Below are 17,032 nucleotides of genomic sequence, written 5' to 3'. Positions count from 1 at the left end.
CGATGAATGTGAATCCAGTAAGAATCACAGAGGAGTCCACTTTTCCTGCTGCTCTGAGCTGCATGCGGGCTGAAACTGTGACACCACGACCGAGGAGACTTTCCAGGTAAAGAAGAAGGTGAACTTAAATGAAAGCGTGAAGGGAACAGCCCTGAGGGAATGTTTGTGTTCTTGTCAAATGAAGCCACATCAATTAACTGTCGAAGCACGTTTCTATTACAATTTTATACACATATTTTTTTCAACCAAATGTTACAAAAGACTAGAGAATGAGCCAATCCTTTGTTAAAGTACATGTATTCAGAAGAAACCCAGAGAGTCAGTCTCTCCTAAGTGCAAATTGGTACAGTAAGTTTATGACATTCAGGAGCAAAGCTTCATGCAAACGTCAGAACAAAGTCTTCATATGAAAAGGTATTTTTACAAACCAGCTAAATATACAAATATAGAACAACAGAAAAGGCCTGGCACAACACGACAAATACTCATTATTGTGTTTATCTATGAATAACAAACTGGATTTAAAAGTACACCGATGACACACATGGACAGCAGAGTGGATTATATGCGTGAACATAATATTTGTTGAATGTGATGTAAAGCTGACGTACATAAAAAAAAAAAAAAAAAAGTGTATTCCCAGCAGACACCACACTACATGATATGAGCACATAATAAAGACTAACACATCATATAAATTACACCCAGTGCGGACTGCCTTTGGCGGAAACACCTGGAGGGAGCGAGAACACCATCTTACTCACAACTCTCCTTCTAACAGCAGTGTCTTTAGTCAACAGTTCTTCTTCTGGGCTTCGGCTCCCCCCTGCCTCCTGCTCGCTCCAGGGCGAAGACAAGCACTGCAGGGCAGAGCGAAGCTCATCTCGGGCAGCTGTGACGTTCTGAGGACAGGAAAGCTGCGAGGACGGCGTCAGGGCTCCCTCCGTGGTCAGCTCACAGAGCAGCTCGTTCACGGCCTTGGCAGAGGAGGAGAAGTTGGAGTCTTTACCTGGAAGGAGAATAACAGTCAGGGCACGCCTTCCTTCCCCCCTCCAGTGAGAATCACAATCACAATATCTGCCAAAAATAACAGCAATATGATTTAGTGCACGTGAGTTTCAGCACAGCAGTTTGTTACATGTACCAACACCTAAAATTCAGTGGATTAACTGGGAAAGAAACAAATGCAAGCAGAATTTATAATATGTAGATTATAATCCAGAAAAAAAAGCAAGGGCAACCTAATTATTGCCTGTTTAATTATGCTGTAAATGGACATTTTAAAAATTGAAACAGTGAAAGTCAGCCTTTTTAGTGCGTGTTCTGAGCGTGTCAGAAGCTCCACCTCGCAGGGCAGCAGACACAGAGCAGTGCAGCTGTCCGACGGCCTCGTTCAGCTGGAACAGTTTGGTCGCTGTTGTCCTCAGTTCCTTCAGAAGGGAAGCAGAAGCCTCCTCTGTCCCCTCGCCAACCTTCTCCAGGTCAGACTCTGTCTCCTGTTTGAAAATACCAAGACACATAATGAGATCCAGCAAAGAAACATCTCTAAATGTAACAACCAACCGTTTCCAGGATATTTTATTTGGTGATCATTGTGTCATTTGTCCCTGTTGTGTATGTAGTCTACTGCTCCCAAAAGGTACCTATGATGTCACTGGTGAATGCTGCTTCCTTGGTGATACATCCTTTCCTATGACATAAACCTGATGGCCTCCTTCCAAGTTCACTACTGAAAGTAAAAAATGCTAATGCAGCATGCCGTTCACTCCACCAGCTCTGTGTCTGTGCGTTAAGCTGCTGTAAGCTGCATTTTAACATCATCAACCGTTGAAAAAATAAGTTCTATTAAAAACATTCATGCTCATGGTGATTAAAAAAGGCCAGGGATGTCGAGTAGATGTTTTTTCAGAGTTTTCTCTGTTTTCCTTTCTAATAAATGCTCCTTCAGAAAGAATTTTTTCCACATTTATGTCAAAAACTTTCATTTTACTAAGAATGGAAATCCCATTTCTGAGGAACTGCAAACTATAAAGTTTGGTCTGTTCCTGCACCGACTCTACCAGCTCAGCACAGATACATTTGCATCCACAGTCATGCACAAATGTCCTGTTTCACACGCCTTATTCAAAAAAGCAAAAAAACAAAACACAATTTCAAGCTATAACTCAGTTTTATTTGACTGCAAAGCCGCAGTGGGCAGCATAACACCCCCCAGCACCAATACGTGTCTGTGATTGGTTTTAACAGAAAAGCTGCTAGTTTGTGTGAGTAAGATAACAGCAAACAAGCCAGTTAGCTGTGACTGATGCCACTTCATTCAACACATTCATTACCTGAAACTATCATTAAGGGCCGACTGCTGTGAGATAAGCCTACAGAGCACTGAGCTTTATAGGAACCATAAAAGGCTGAGTGGCACCTTTAATGGGGCTGCTGTGGGAGTGGGTATTAATCTGTAACCTTTAAGCCTGTGTCAAGATGGAAGACTGTTTTCAGCCGTTACATATCCAGGGAGGCTACGCTGGGCCAATATTTTCTTCTGTCTTTCAGCCACAGTCTGCAACAAGTTTCTGTAATGAGGCTGCACGTAGCCGACAGCTAGTACCATCAGCCCAATCATTTAATTATGACCATTAATAATTCATTCTAATATTACATTACTGGGAAATTGGAATGTGCAACATGGAGCATAAATTATTTATGTGAGTTACGATTCAAATGATACAATTTACTAATAAAGCGTTCTTAAATATCACACACCACATTTAAACAAGGACTGCCAGTAAAACATATCTGTTGTTGTTGTTGATGATCATGATGAGTTCAGTCAAATATTTATGTGAATCGCTGTAAAAATTTGAAACTTCAGCCTGAACCTCAAAAGGAATGACATCATACAGTACAGGAGTCTATATTTCAGTCAGAAAACCAGCCACCTCAACAAAGCTACAAAGACCACACCAGATCTTAGCTGTGTTGATGAAACTCACCGAAATGTGGCAGTTTATGTACCTCTGAAGAGCACATGCTAAGTCAAGCGTCCTGGATTTTAGACTCTGCAGGGCCTGCACACAATCACAAAAGTTACATCATCAATGGTGATCATTTTTATGTGATCTGATTATTAAAATCAGATGGATGGAGTGATTTTCAGTTTTGATCTCTTACTGGATTTCTGGGGTAGGCCAGCTGAGCGTCTCGGAGCATTTCCCTGGTGATGGTGAGACCTTCCTCGAAGAGAGAACGCACACCTTTAACGGTCCCCTTGAGCAGACAGGTGACCATTGATGGCTGAAGACAGAATAAAACCATGACATCAGTCATATCCTTATATTGTAGATACGAGTTGTCAGATAAGGCACTGAAGTCTTAACACAAAAACACAAAACAACAAATAACGCATTTCCTTTTTTGCTGTTACTATTAAGAATTGTGACCAAGATGCATATTTGGTGTCAGATTTTAAAAGGTAAACTACATTTAAATTTCCTTTGTGGTGATGCAGTTTCTATAATTTAAGTACAGAGTATCACCGACCAAGCAACAACAAAAAAAACTATATTAAAAAATACAAAAAAAAAAAAAAAAAAAAAAAAAAAAACTTCCATATTTCTTGACCTGTATTTCTGCTGGAGGACAAACAAAAAAAAAATAAAAAAAAAAAATATCTCGCCATCTTAAATTTTATGAATCAAATTCAAATATGTTTCATCAGCATCTACAGTGAATACATCTGTAATGATCACTTCAGTCTTTTTTAAGGGGCCAGCTGATTTATCGCTCCAACACTTTGTATCATTGATCACTGTTGTGTTTCTAAACAACATTTCCGCCCGTCAGACAGTTCCTCTCTGGTATTAGGATTTTTTTTTCCATTCGGATTTTCTATCAATCTCTTTGTTTGACGTGCTGGTTGTCACTGCTTATGATGTACCTCGTGGTTGTTTTGACAGTTTTTAGTGGGGGTTAAAATAAAATAAGAATAGAGAGAGTGAGAGAGAGAGCAAAAAAAAAAAAACAGCATGTACATAAATATGTGCAGCTATAATCCCACACCTCCTAATATCTTCTATGGTGGATATTCCATTCTCTGGTATTGTGGAGTGAGGGCTTGATTACAGTGAACCTCAGAGCTCTCCCAGAGATAGTAGCTGCTGCGGTATTAATGGTGGTGTTACCTTGCCTGTGGCCTGGGCACCCAGCTCCGCAGCATTCAGCGGCATGCATGTCACTGCCGCCAGATGGCCGAGTGCGAGCAACGCCGCATCCAGGCACTGACTGCTTTTTCTCCGAGCCTCCGTCACCATTGATGTGATCTCAGATTCGCAACCCTGGACAGGGGGGCGAATTATCATTTCAGTAAACATTGCGTGAGCACAAACTAACAGCTTGAATTAAAATTGATTTAATCGTGAATCTATGCAGGAGAGCCAACAAAGTGGTCGACATAGTCTGAGGGGGTCAGTAAATAAATTAAAATACTAGAGAATGTGGAAAATCGGGAGTGAGAGGGGAAAATTGTGTGTTTAGGTGCTGAGGCTGGTAAGGAATTTAGATTTACATTTCATATATTCATGTTCTGTTTGGGGCTCAAGGATGAGAATTCCCTCCGCTTGGCCATTTCCATAGACAGAGCTCAAACAGCTCAGAGCTAAGACCCGTCAATCAATCCTGTGCATTCTGATGAGCTACACCCTGCCCAAACTACGCTAAATTGAAAATCATTTTTCAACTCAGATTTTGCACTTTTTTCAACTCATTTTATAAAGCGCACGTGCCATGAAAAAGCACAATACGATTCGGCTGTGTGACTTTTATTACTGTGGTAAATTTAAAATTTACCTGAATGAGCAGCTGAAAGAATCCTCCCATCATCTTCACTTGCCTCTTGAGTTCTTCAGTGACGGTATAGAGGAGGCCAGATGTGGGTTTAACTTTGGCCAACCACAGCATGGTAACAAACACTGCTCTCTCTATGGCTGAGGCGGCCTTGACCAGCTGAGTCTGAGCCCCCACATTACAGACAAACACTGCAGGAGAAGAAGCTCTGGTTCAGATGTAGCTACACAGTATATCAGACACACAAAGAAAATGATAATCCCAGGCCTGAGTGAATGGAAGAACTATTTTTATTCATGTATGAGCAGCAATATCGAGACAACTGCATAGAAAAATATTTAATGATCTGCTAACTCTGCCCTCTTCAGGGTGAAACTCACCTTTCTCTGGGCTGTCTTCATCCATGCTGTTGTAAAGGTCGGATATGGTTTGGACTGCCGTATAGGCCAGGTTCAGATCAGAGGCCAACCTGTCGGCCATGCTCTCCTCTGTCCTGCTGCAATCACGTAGACGGACCACTGACTGACCAATCAGCTCCTTGCAGATGCCAGGCAGGGCGGAGTCTGTGCTGCTGGGATGCGTGGAGGGAGGTTTGGCAACCCCCATCAACCCTGGGACAAAACACAATGGCTTCAATAAACAATTCTTCTAACACTTCCACTTTAGAAATGTTCATTTCACATCAGTGCTGTTGTTCAGGATCTTACCAGCAGACTGGGAGGAGCTGTTGTGGAGGCTCTGAATCGGATGAACCCGGATCTCGTAGAGACGGCCCGAGATCCTTCTGCTCTTCAACAAACTCCTGCTCCTGATGCAGCACAAACCAGATTTAAAAACCTTGAGTTGAGTACCTTTATATTTACATGCACCCTCTATAAGCACGGTGATGTTCTTATTCAGAGCTCCAATACACTGAAAAGGAGTTGGGTTTGTTCTTCAATAAAAGTGCCAGACTTTATTTACTAAAATCAGATGTTGAATGTGGGCCGTACATCTTTGATAGTCTTCAGTTATGATTAAGGTAATTTGATTTTTTCTGTTCATGACTATGCATGTTAAACCCGTGTAAAGGGTTAAATTGAGTTCTTCAAGCCGAATAAACGGCAGTGACTGAGGCCATGAGCGTCATGCAGTCGGACAGAGGAAAAGTATGACAGAGCCACAGTGCCATGTTTGATCTGGCTGAGTCTGCTGGTAGTTCAGGCACCACCAGAAGCACCATAAACATGACTCACAAGAATAACAACAATGAGGGGAAAATAATGGGGGTTTGTATGCACCACTCTTGGTCCATGTGCGTTTGTGGCTCTACAACCTATGACCCAAAGAGTCTTTGTGTCTCTCTTCCTTAAACCATCGGCCTGGCCTTTTGGGAATTTAAATTACTAAATAAAGGAAAGAAATATACAGAGAGAAATATTTTTCAAGTCACCTTTGTATGAAAGAGAAACAGGATTTGCGTTAAGAGAAAATAGAAAATTGTGTCACATTGGTGGAATTGCATGAACAGAGGAACAATATATTCCAAAACTGTTAGGAGGAAACAGAAATTATTTTTGTTAAATACTTTCCACATATATCCAATTGCCTGAAATACTGTTCACATTAAAGGAGGCAAAGCCCTGCGGCGGTAAGAGCTGTGTGGTATAAAAGCATTTTCTATCCTTGCCGGTGAGTGGGGGTGGTAGTTTAGCATCTCCTTCAGCAACACACAGCAGGTGTTTCTGAACGATTGTGTACTTACACATCTTCAGAACTACATGAGAATAAATAAATAAATAAATGTAAACACAAGATGCTTAAAAGCAGCACCGAAGGAGGAATCCAGAGAGAGTTGAATGATTACCTTCGGCGTGAGAAGGAGGAGGCAGAACCAGAGGAGGCTGATATATCTTGCTCCCACTCATCATCAGGGCCATAAAACACATCGTCATCTTTAGAGGAGGAATCCCCCTGCAGAGAGTAAACCACTGACATGACCAGTCTCATTTACTCAATTTAATGAGACGAGCACAGCAAAATGAGGCAGCCTCCCTCTGTCAGGCATTAAAACAACCCCTTCTGCTCCGTAGATCAGGTGGAACACCTGGGAAATTGGCAATCGCACTCGAGCTGCCGTCAGAGTGAATATGCAGAATGAGGACAGGATGAACTGATTGAATATGCTTCATTCAACAGGCATCACCCACCGGCTTACTGGAAGACTGGTCCTTGGTGTTTGATGATAGTTTATCAACTTCATCATTAGTTCACATCTTTGAATCGTTATGAGACCCTTCAATAAATCAGATCCTTAGAGTAAATATGTTTTTGATTTTATTACATCCATAATCGTTCTGATGCTTAAATAGGCTCCAATAACATACCATCAAATAGTCAAGAGGGCTTAAACATTTATATTCAACCAGTTCTAGATAAATAGTTTTTTCTGATCTGCACAGGACAAAAAGAGGAAACTGGAAAACCAGAGGTGTCACCACTGAACCTCCACCAATGTTTTTTTTCACATTTATTTATGATGTCATTGAGATCTTTATTTCAATAGCTCTATGAATAAAAATATCTGTTCAATTTAGTTTTATGTCAGGTTTCAGTGAGTTCTGGTTTAAGACATGAAGAAAACCAAACCTGTTCAAGTTCCCTCATGGCAGCCATGTTGTTTTGAAACTTGTCCAAGCTCCAGAATGTGGAGATTCCCAGCTTTGTGTTTTGAACCCGCACTTGGAGCAAATCACCACTCTCCTGATTCTCAAAGCTTTCATGTCTGTAACAGAGAAAAGTTAAGAGATGACACCAAAATTTTCTGAATTTTTTGTCACTGTTGAGCTTGAAAATAATATCAAAACTGAGGGAAAGTCTTTCCATGAAATAATACGGTATGTACAAATTCATGACATCAGTATTTATCAAAGTCATCAATACCTGCTGAAGACAGTGTTTTTCTTCAGTTTAACGCTGATCTTATTGGCTTCTTCAATCATCAAGGACAACTTCATGGCATCCCACTGCGGAGACACTGCAAATGAAAGGTCTTAAGTACACCTTGACCAAATTCAAGTGGCTCAGCCTAAAAGAGCAGTTCAAATATTCTTCTTTACAGAATAAACAGTAATACTGCACATCCTTGGCCTTAAAGAGTGACACACAAGAATTTGTAGGCACATTTCCGCACAGCTGAGAAGAAATTGAAAATTTATATTTCTATTGAAAACACATTTATATTTAATCAAATGAATAAAAATAAATACTTTACATAGTAAAGGTTTATTCAGTTTATACATATTAAATTATGTCCATGAAAGCTGTTTACCATGTCACAGTTAATTGCAAATTACTTTATTATGCTCTATAGCTGCATCTCTCTATCACAGTGGTATTAACTCCAAGGCTGCACAATTCATCAAACTCGCACTATGGCCAAGTGTAATAACCAAATATCAGGAGCTGAATTTCTTTTATGATGGTATAGCAACATCATAAAGTGTTGTGTGAAATCTCTGAGATGGTTATTTGGCCCAGCAAAAAACAAGAATAAAAAAATTAATAAATAAATAAAATAATAATAATAATAATAATCATCATCATCATCATTTTGGATTTTTTTTCTCTATTTAAAATAAAATGCAACACCTACCAAAAATAATCACAATATGATTTCTTTTTTGCATATTGTGCAGCCCTAGTTCAGTCCAGTGTTTGTATCAGGACCAGCCAATGTTCTGTATTCTATACCATATAGTGTAATAGTGTATAGTGTGTTGTCACTATACATCCTAGGCTCAGTGCATGCTTGTAATTTGAAAGAGATTACCATTTCGGGAGGAATGGTTTGCCCTCAAAGCTCTTTTCTTCTGCATTTCCTCCAGCTCTTTACTAATCTTCCTCTTCTCGGCCTCCAGGGCGTCAACAATCCTCGCTTGACACACACGGTGTTCCTCCATCGCCTGGAGTGAGTCATGGTAATGTACACAACATTAAAAGTCACCAGGCTGGAACATTATGCCCGAAGGCAAGCTCTACCACAACTCAAGACACATCCCAAATGGCCCATCAGTTAAACATAAAACCTGGTGTCAGCATATCTGCTTGAGAGTCTTCAGCTCGTTTTAGATTATCAGAAATCATGAGAATGAACAAATGAAGGATATTCTTTCCTGTAGAGTGATGTCTGAGGATGAGGAGAGGGAAAAGGGCAGAAAGCTATCCCTCTTTACTAAGATAAAGCAGCTCCACTAATCGCTCGCCTGTATCTCTGACTTTGGACCAGATTATTAGCCGGATGCAAAATTTCAAGTCCAAACTTGGTTTAGCTCACCATGGTGAGTTAATTACATCAGACCTGCATCACTATCTATATTCCAACATTTAGAAAAATGATCTTACACACTGAGAGTGTGTTAAAGCAGGAAAAACAGTCACATGGCCATGTGGACAGAAAATACATCTTTCCCAGACCTGGGTCTGTGTCCTAACCTGGGCCTCCATGTGCAGACGGAGTCGTTTCTTGTGGACGTCCACCTCCTGTTCCAGCTCCAGCTTGGCCATTTTCAGCTCTGCCATCTGGTTAGCCACCCTTTGCTGGTCTAACTCCTGCTGATGCTTCCGTTCATTTTCTTCATTCTGAAAAGATTCCATTTCAGTATTACTCAAAACTGACTGCATGATGAATGTCAATGCACCACAGTGCATGCAGTGTAAAGAGTGCATTTGTTCGAAATTTGGTTATATTTGCCATAAAACTATGAATTCTGCAGTTCCTGAGTAGGAGAGAAACCAGACAGCTCATTAGACTATTTGTGACAAGTATAGTAGGTCTGCGGTCCAGGTTGGCAGCCACATGTGATCCAGATTAAGTTTACCGTACCGCAGCTCAAAACATCAAGCTTCAAGAGGCTGTGATGTGGACTTCAGGTGACCAATGGTGGAAATGGTGTCAGTCAGTCAGGAAGTCAGACTGATGCATTATAAGGCTGACCAGTTGATAAAAATAAAGGTTTTGTGTACCAGCTCTCTCTCCAGGGCACGGATCCTGTCCTCATAAAGAGACTTCTGGTCTGATAGCTCCTTCTGGGCCACCTCCTTTGCCATCAGGATTCCCTGCATCATCTCCTCTTTGGCTTTTAGATGGGCTTCTTCAATCTCTGCCTCCAGCCTGCAACACACAGACATGGCCTTAAGGGGATTCGAACATTGACTAGTCTGCACAAATAGCTGTTCCCCTACTGATATTTTGACTCACTGAGCTCTTTGAGCAGCGAGTAGTTCATTTTTGGCAAATTCAAAATCTTTCTGGCCATTGCCTGCGCCTGTCCAACATGATACCCGCTTCCCAGACTGCACCTCTGCTGGATGGTTGAAGCGGAAGTAGTGGTCTCCACCCAGAATCACCCTGTCACCCTGGAAGTCAGATAGATGGACACAGATGTGAAACTTGAAATTCATTTGGGAAGCAGGCAGATAACTACTGTAAAATACAAAACATTTAGAGAAAAGAAGAAGATCTTGCCGATGTACTTACATGATGTAGGACAGTGGAATCTGAGATGAGGTTACCATTCACAAAGGTTTTGGCATTTTCCAAGGGAGTGATGCTCACGGTACCATGGATGTTTGTTATAACGCTGAGAAAATTAATAAAAATTAATAAAATGAAGTTATTTAATAGGACTACCATTTGATGTTTAAAATGAAAAAAGGTAATAATTCATAATAATTTCTCCTATTTATGTAAAGAAAATTTATAAAAGTCAGAGTGATCCTTTTTCTTACTGAACATAACTTTTGACAACCCGACAGCAACTCACCAGTGTTGGTCAGCAATGAGGGCCCCAGTCAGCTGAATGTCGTGGATATGGCCAGATTTCAACTTGCCGACTGTTGTTTGACCCTGTTTGATCATGTAGAGAAGCATCTCAGACAGCTGAGGATCCTCGTTCAGGTTCACCAGGTTAGGAAGCCGATTGTCCACTTTGAACGTCACACCTGCTTTCTGAGGGCACGCAACAGCAGGAACATTTATACTTTACGTACATTCACAAAGGTTTGCAACAATGCAGTAATTGTTGACCGTTGAAAAATTTATAGGACATATTTGTGCCAACTACCTGCAACTCTTTGGTCTCCTCTCGTTTGCGTATTTCAGCTTGTTCGAGTTTCTCCTTCCACGCCCTGTCAGGAGATGGGAAAAACAGAAGACAAAAAATAAAAAGAAGAAAGTCTAAAACCATCTGCAGAGAAAATGCTAATATGAAACAGGTTTTTGAGTATATCCATAGGCACATATTGAAACATTTGTACATTATTACCAAAATACATAAGTGTAAGTGCAATATGAAGAATCGCTTAATCGCCATAAGGTTTGAGTAAAGCTTAGGAAAACTACAACAACAGTTTTTACACTGATCTTGTAAGAGAAGGGAATGATAATCACTGCATTGCGTCAGTGAATAAAATTAATAAATGTATTATGATTGCAGGCATTACTGACCGGTTGGCCTCGACCATTTCTCTCTCTTGCTGACAGAGTTTGTTCTTCAGGGCAGTGATCTCCTGCTGGAACAGCCTCACTCTCTCTGGTTCAATTCCCTGGGAGCTCATCTGGGCCGCTCGCAGCTTCTCCACCTCCGCCTTCAGCTCTGAAACACACAAAAAGTTTTTCTAAAATAATGCTCACAAACTTATTGCAATGTTGTTGAAACTGCCATATGGCCAAGTGTTGTATCCACATTGTAGGTGGGAAAAGCGTATCACAATCTGACATTGTGTTGTTGCAGCCCCAGCCTTTAATTCATATTCTGCAGATGCACAACAACATGCTTAGTAAAATAAAACCCAGTGAAAACATCATATGTTTTTAAACAGCTACACAGGTATTTTTTCCCTAATGAAGAAAATAAAATAAAATTAAATAAAAGATTCTCTATAAAATCATGACTCAAATGTTTTTTGCTTTTTTTTTTACACATTGTACAGCTTTGGTGCAAAATACTTTATATATCTAAGCATCTTTGGCTTTTATCTGACTTGATTTGTTATGTTAGAGCCACGTTCAGTGTCTCACACGGACAGTTGATGCGAGAGAAAGCCACAGCAATAGCGCCCCTCAGTGATAAACTGCTCACATAGCAGCACGATCATCTCATGAAAAATAATACTTGCATGACAGTTAGCCGCCGTGTGCAGCTGACAGTGCATAAATATGGCCTGGAGGCAAGGTTAGGGCCAAACCTTAATTGAAGTGGGTAGTACATAAGTTGATGATGGATAGATGGGCAGACAGGAGGGTACATTGGAGAGAAGGTGAGAGAAGAAGATCAAGAGCATGACATGAGTAGTAAGGTAAGCCAGACACGCACACAGAACCGAGTAAGACATATAGAGAGAGAAACAGCAAGAGAGTGAACCAGTTCAAATGAGTTTATTAGTATTGATGTAATGAAGCCGGAGATGATGGAGGGACTTTCTATGATTTTAAAATTGGGAGGCTTAATTTTGGGCACATTTTGGTTTTCCTTGTAGATAAGGGACATACAGGTGTGTGCTGTTTGGGCAGAATGACTGATCCAACCTAGATTCAAAAAGCAGACAAGCGTCCACTGAGGCAACAGTCTTTTTTAAGTCTCATTTTCAGGTTCACAGACATACTAATAAAAAAATTAATAAACACTTATTTTAACACTTACACCATTTTACGATAATTGTACTTTGAATTAATTAAAAGGCTGCATAAATTGAACTGTTTTAAAATATTTGGTGCAGTTGAGCTCCATGAGTGTGGATTTTTTTGCATAGCTGACCTCTGATGAGCTTGGCGCTGGTGTCCTCATTGACCTTGGCTACATTAATGATAGTTCGAGCCTGCTGGGCGTAGCGCAGAGTGCTCAGGCTCTCCTCCACATTGCTGCCTGCTGGGCTCAGTGTGGCAATCATCGCGGTCTTCGAGTTGCCGCCCAGGCTTTCTTTCAACAGCCTGCAGTGGAATGAATACAGGTTAGAAAATCTGATTGGGACAGATGTACCAAATACACAGAAAATATTCAGCAAATGCCTCTTCAGTACAACAATTTATATACATTTTTATGACGACAGAAATATGCCTTAGATATTTAAATACTGTATATATCCCACACAGCTTTGTTTATATTATGCTTCCCAAAAACATTGTGGTCCACAGCAGCCATATTGGACGCTCACCATGTGAGGACAGACTCTCTGTATGGTATGAAGACCTTCTTCCTGCTCAGTGCCTGTTCAGACAGGGCAGAGATGACCTTTCCAAGGGTAAGCAGGGATTTGTTGATACTAGCCCCCTCCTATTTTGACACAGGAAATGCCATGGTTTGAATTGGATAACATGCAAATAGTTTCAAAATGAGCAATGTTGGACTTAATCTGAAGCTACTGTGAGAGAGAAGACTCATTATTGGCTGCAATATTAATATAATGGTCATATAACGGCAGTTCCAAAGTTCAAATTTATAACAAATTCCTTAAAACAAATATATTTTCTTACACTATTCGAATAAAGTTAAATAATAATAAAAATGATATGAAATGCTAAAAGCTGATTCTCATGTATTAGTTGTAATAACCTGAGAGTGTGTGTATGTGTGAGCTTGTACCCTGAGGCGGTCTCCACTTGTCTGGGCTGAGTTACAGCGTTCGCTGCCTGCCAGGTCCACCAGGTTGATCCTGCTGGTAATGCTGTGGTCATGTTCCTCACCCTCCACTAACTCCGTCTACACACAAACACAAACTGATTTGATTTCATCTGACACACTGGTCCTGGTGAATCTGTGCTGGCCTGAAGAATTCCTTGTAATAATGTACAATATTTCATATAATTTTCTTCTGGGTTTGATATTGACAGAGTTGCTCTACCTTGGTCTGGGTCATAACCAGAGTGAAGACAGAGTGAGATCGGGAGCTCTTGTCGTTCATTCCTGTAGCTGATGTGGCTCTCTGCTTGTTGCCCAGCTCCAGCCATCCCTAACACAGAGCAATATGAATTGTGACAACTGAATTCCTCAAGTGGTGCAGACTACGTAATTTTTCCATGTGGATGTACAGTGTATTTGACACTCCGCTGTTTCTCTACGCCCTCAAGATCTACCTTTCACAGAACCCTGACTTTCTCAATTATTCAAATTTGTTCAAAAGCGCATCAACTAAAGGCAGGGGATCTGAAAGACGAAACTATTATGACTGCAGTCTCAACTTACCTGAATGTCATTGTATGAACTGACAACATTCCTGTGAAGAAATAAAAGAGAAGAGTTCTGAAAATCACACAGTTCTAGAATGCTCCCTTGGCCTTAATGAAGAGTGATATATTAAAAAAAAAAGTTTCCTTACGTAGAAAGCTCATCAACAAAGGGACCATGGACTGGATGTTCTCTCACCCTCAGCTGGAGACAAAAATCAACCAGGTTTTTTTTTTTTTTTTTGATTGATTCATATATTACTATACATCATTTACAGTATATATAAAAAGGTCTTTCTATCCTACACAGGACAGCAAAACCAATTTATCTGAAAGGGTATTTAGATGACTATGATAGAAATTTTAGAATCAATCTTTTTTTATTAATTTAAGATGGGTAATGAATCACAATTAAAAAAACAATGGTTTATAAAGACCTTTTCAATCTATCTACTTACAGGCATCCTCCTTTGGTTTGGCTCATCTCTGGTGACCAGGAGGTCATGGATCTTCTCATTATACACTTCAAAGTAGCTCATCTCCACATGACATTTGACCTGAAATATAACAAGCTAGATGGGTCAATTCATGGGTTGTAAGTGAGTGTTGTACACATTCAAATGTTTTTGGAGAAAACTGAAGTTAAAAGTGATTCCCTAACGATTCATATTTCTCAATGACATTTTACCTCTTTATCTTCCATCGAGGCCAGTCTAGAGAAAAGTTCACAGCAGAATCGTGGGATGACTCCTGCCTCTTCTCCAAAGCCCATCATACTGCAAAGCAATCATTTTAAACAAGAACATGGGAGTTTATGGATCACAATTTCAACATCATTTTACATTTTAAGTGCAGAAGGACACAAGAAGAAAGTGGCTCAATAGGAAAAGGATGAGTGTGTGTGTGTGTGTGTTGGGGGAGCTAAAAACCAAAAATACTTACGTGTACGACTTCCCTGAGCCTGTTTGGCCATAAGCAAAGAGACAGGTGTTGAATCCTTCAAAGGCCCTCAGCAGCAGAGGTTTGGCCAGGGTTTCATACACAGTCTGCTGGCTGGCAAATGCGGGTTCACTTTCATCCACCGAGCAGAAAGAGAAGTCATAGGCGAAGGAGTAGCTCTGCTTGGACACCGGATGTTGAACAACAGTCTCCTGGCCATACATGAAAATTGCTTGTGATGCCTTCTCTGCCTTCTCTCTGCAAAAGGGCAGAAATGTTGTGAAATTTGAACACTTCCAGTGTTTCAAAGTGTAAATTATTCATAGTTTGATGGTAATTTTTAAAGATAGGAAGCTGTTTTAAGTTAATCTCAGGATACAGTGATTTATTGATAAGGAAATTCATTCTACTTATATGTGAAAATCGCTTTAACCCCAGTTTTGGTCAAACTGCACGTTGATTAATCATTATTGTATGTTTGGGTGAATCACATACTTGGCACTGAAAGGGCGGACACGGACAGCCACAGTCAATGCGCTGTTTTCCATCTTTAAGGAATCCTGCTGCTTCAGAGCTTCACTGGGACGAGACAGGGTCTGCTCTGCAGGAGCCGGAGTGGACGTCCTGGTCTGAGTGCTGTCCCGGGTTTGGCCTGAGGTGGATGTCTTCCTCACCTGCTGCTGGGCGTTTGACCTGTGCACAGCTGCAGACGCTTTGCTGACCCGGGGAGCCGCGGTGGCTTTACTGTCTGCAGCTTGTGCCCGGAATTTTGGCCTTTCTAGACTCGCGGATTTGGCGACAACCGCTTTAGGGACTTCTTTTACCGCCAGTTTCTCGAAAACGTCTCTCTTTGCTGCGATTTTCTGAAACGGGGTCTTTCTGGTGGGTGTTTTAAAAGCGTGGGCCTGGTCCTCTGGCTGCCTGACCGAGGAGGAGGAGGAGGCAGAAGGCGTCACCTCATGGGCTGCAGTTTCTCTGGCTTTGCTGCTGGATGTGGCTTCTCTCAAACTCACAGACCTGAATAAACTGGGTGTCCTGCCGTTTGGCTCACTGAGGACTTTCGGGGTCGGCTGCAGCCCGGCCCCGCTGACCCCAGGCTGCCCCGATGCGCTTTTATCCATGGAGGGAGTCCTGGTCCTGCGCTGCAGAGTCAGTCTCTTCTCTGGAGCCGGCGTGCCGCTCTGGCTGATCTCCGCCGTGTCACTCCCGGTCTTTCTCCTGGACCGCCTCTGCAGGGTGAGTCTGGCCCGGTAAGGACCGTGCTGCGTGCTCTTGGACAGCGCAGAGACGACGTAGGTCCGGTTCACCTGCCGGCTTCTCTCGGACGACCTGCTCTGCTCGCACGCCGAATCCTCCGATGTCACCCCGCTTCTGCCCAGCGTTGTGTCCGCGGCTTTCCGCTCCCTGCCCGGTGTGGCCGACATCAGATGGTCGTAATAAGCGGTGTGCTTCCTGGCTTGGACGCTGAACAACGACATGGCGACAACGATGGCTGTTAAAAAAAAACCGAACACAGAAAAAGTTCACTTTACGGACTAGCTTACTGCGCTAACAATAATTCTGCTTTTCTTTTTCTCCGACTAGGAAACTACTCGACATGAAACGAGTTAAATAGACGCTACTACAGCTGTTCATGGTGACTAAAAACAAAAATCTACATTTCAGCGGACCTTCCTAACAGAGACACTTTTGTTTATACTTTTTTTCTCTTCCGCCTTCGCCCGCTTCAATTTCAAATAGCCTTCGTCACTGAAAGCTGATTGGCTGTAGTCCCCAGAAGTGTTGCATCACTTCCTGGTTTTCGACAAACGGGAGTACCCGGATTGGACGCTGCGCGGCAGCATAGTCAAGGTTAACACCTGCTTCCGTTTGGACACCTTCAGAATAAAACGTCCTGCTCATGTTTTCCGTCCTGTAATTAACGAGCTTCCGTTAAAAAGGTGACGTTAGTTTCAGAGTTTAAACACAAACAACCGATTCAAAAACTTTTGTTTATGGCCCAAATAGTACGCTTGTGACATGCTGCAGAGTTTATAAAGGATTCGTTTTTTT

At 41.6% G+C, this 17,032-nt stretch overlaps 1 protein-coding gene across 1 annotated transcript; it reads right to left on the bottom strand.

The window, feature by feature from the left end:
• Window positions 1-239: 239 nt before the first annotated feature.
• Window positions 240-16,689, bottom strand: kif14 (kinesin family member 14). The gene is made up of 29 exons (XM_029500343.1): window positions 15,476-16,689; window positions 14,984-15,238; window positions 14,730-14,817; window positions 14,500-14,598; window positions 14,194-14,246; window positions 14,061-14,091; window positions 13,720-13,827; window positions 13,461-13,577; window positions 13,033-13,151; window positions 12,636-12,808; window positions 11,327-11,474; window positions 10,944-11,007; window positions 10,644-10,828; window positions 10,358-10,460; window positions 10,079-10,236; window positions 9,844-9,991; window positions 9,313-9,459; window positions 8,651-8,783; window positions 7,762-7,855; window positions 7,468-7,603; window positions 6,686-6,792; window positions 5,547-5,647; window positions 5,220-5,450; window positions 4,843-5,030; window positions 4,179-4,331; window positions 3,169-3,291; window positions 2,991-3,065; window positions 1,346-1,496; window positions 240-1,009 (listed from the first exon to the last, which is right to left on the bottom strand). Exons 1-29 carry the CDS (start codon window positions 16,456-16,458, stop codon window positions 699-701), a joined length of 4,782 nt encoding a protein of 1,593 aa, XP_029356203.1. The 5' UTR covers window positions 16,459-16,689; the 3' UTR covers window positions 240-698.
• Between the last annotated feature and the right edge of the window lie 343 nt (window positions 16,690-17,032).

Source organism: Echeneis naucrates, chromosome 4 (assembly GCF_900963305.1).
Source record: "Echeneis naucrates chromosome 4, fEcheNa1.1, whole genome shotgun sequence".
Taxonomy (NCBI): Eukaryota; Metazoa; Chordata; class Actinopteri; order Carangiformes; family Echeneidae; genus Echeneis; species Echeneis naucrates.
This window is presented reverse-complemented; position numbering and strand designations above follow the sequence as displayed.

What these genes read in the sequence shown, in the direction of transcription:
- kif14 (XM_029500343.1), bottom strand. Translation starts at nt 16,458, where the DNA reads ATGTCGTTGTTCAGCGTCCAAGCCAGGAAGCACACCGCTTATTACGAC. An exon ending in CTCATTGCTGACCAACACTG is followed by an intron (nt 10,461 to 10,643) that starts GTGAGTTGCTGT and finishes TAATTTTCTCAG; the next exon opens with CGTTATAACAAACATCCATG. An exon ending in ACATAAACTGCCACATTTCG is followed by an intron (nt 1,497 to 2,990) that starts GTGAGTTTCATC and finishes ATTTTCAAACAG; the next exon opens with GAGACAGAGTCTGACCTGGA.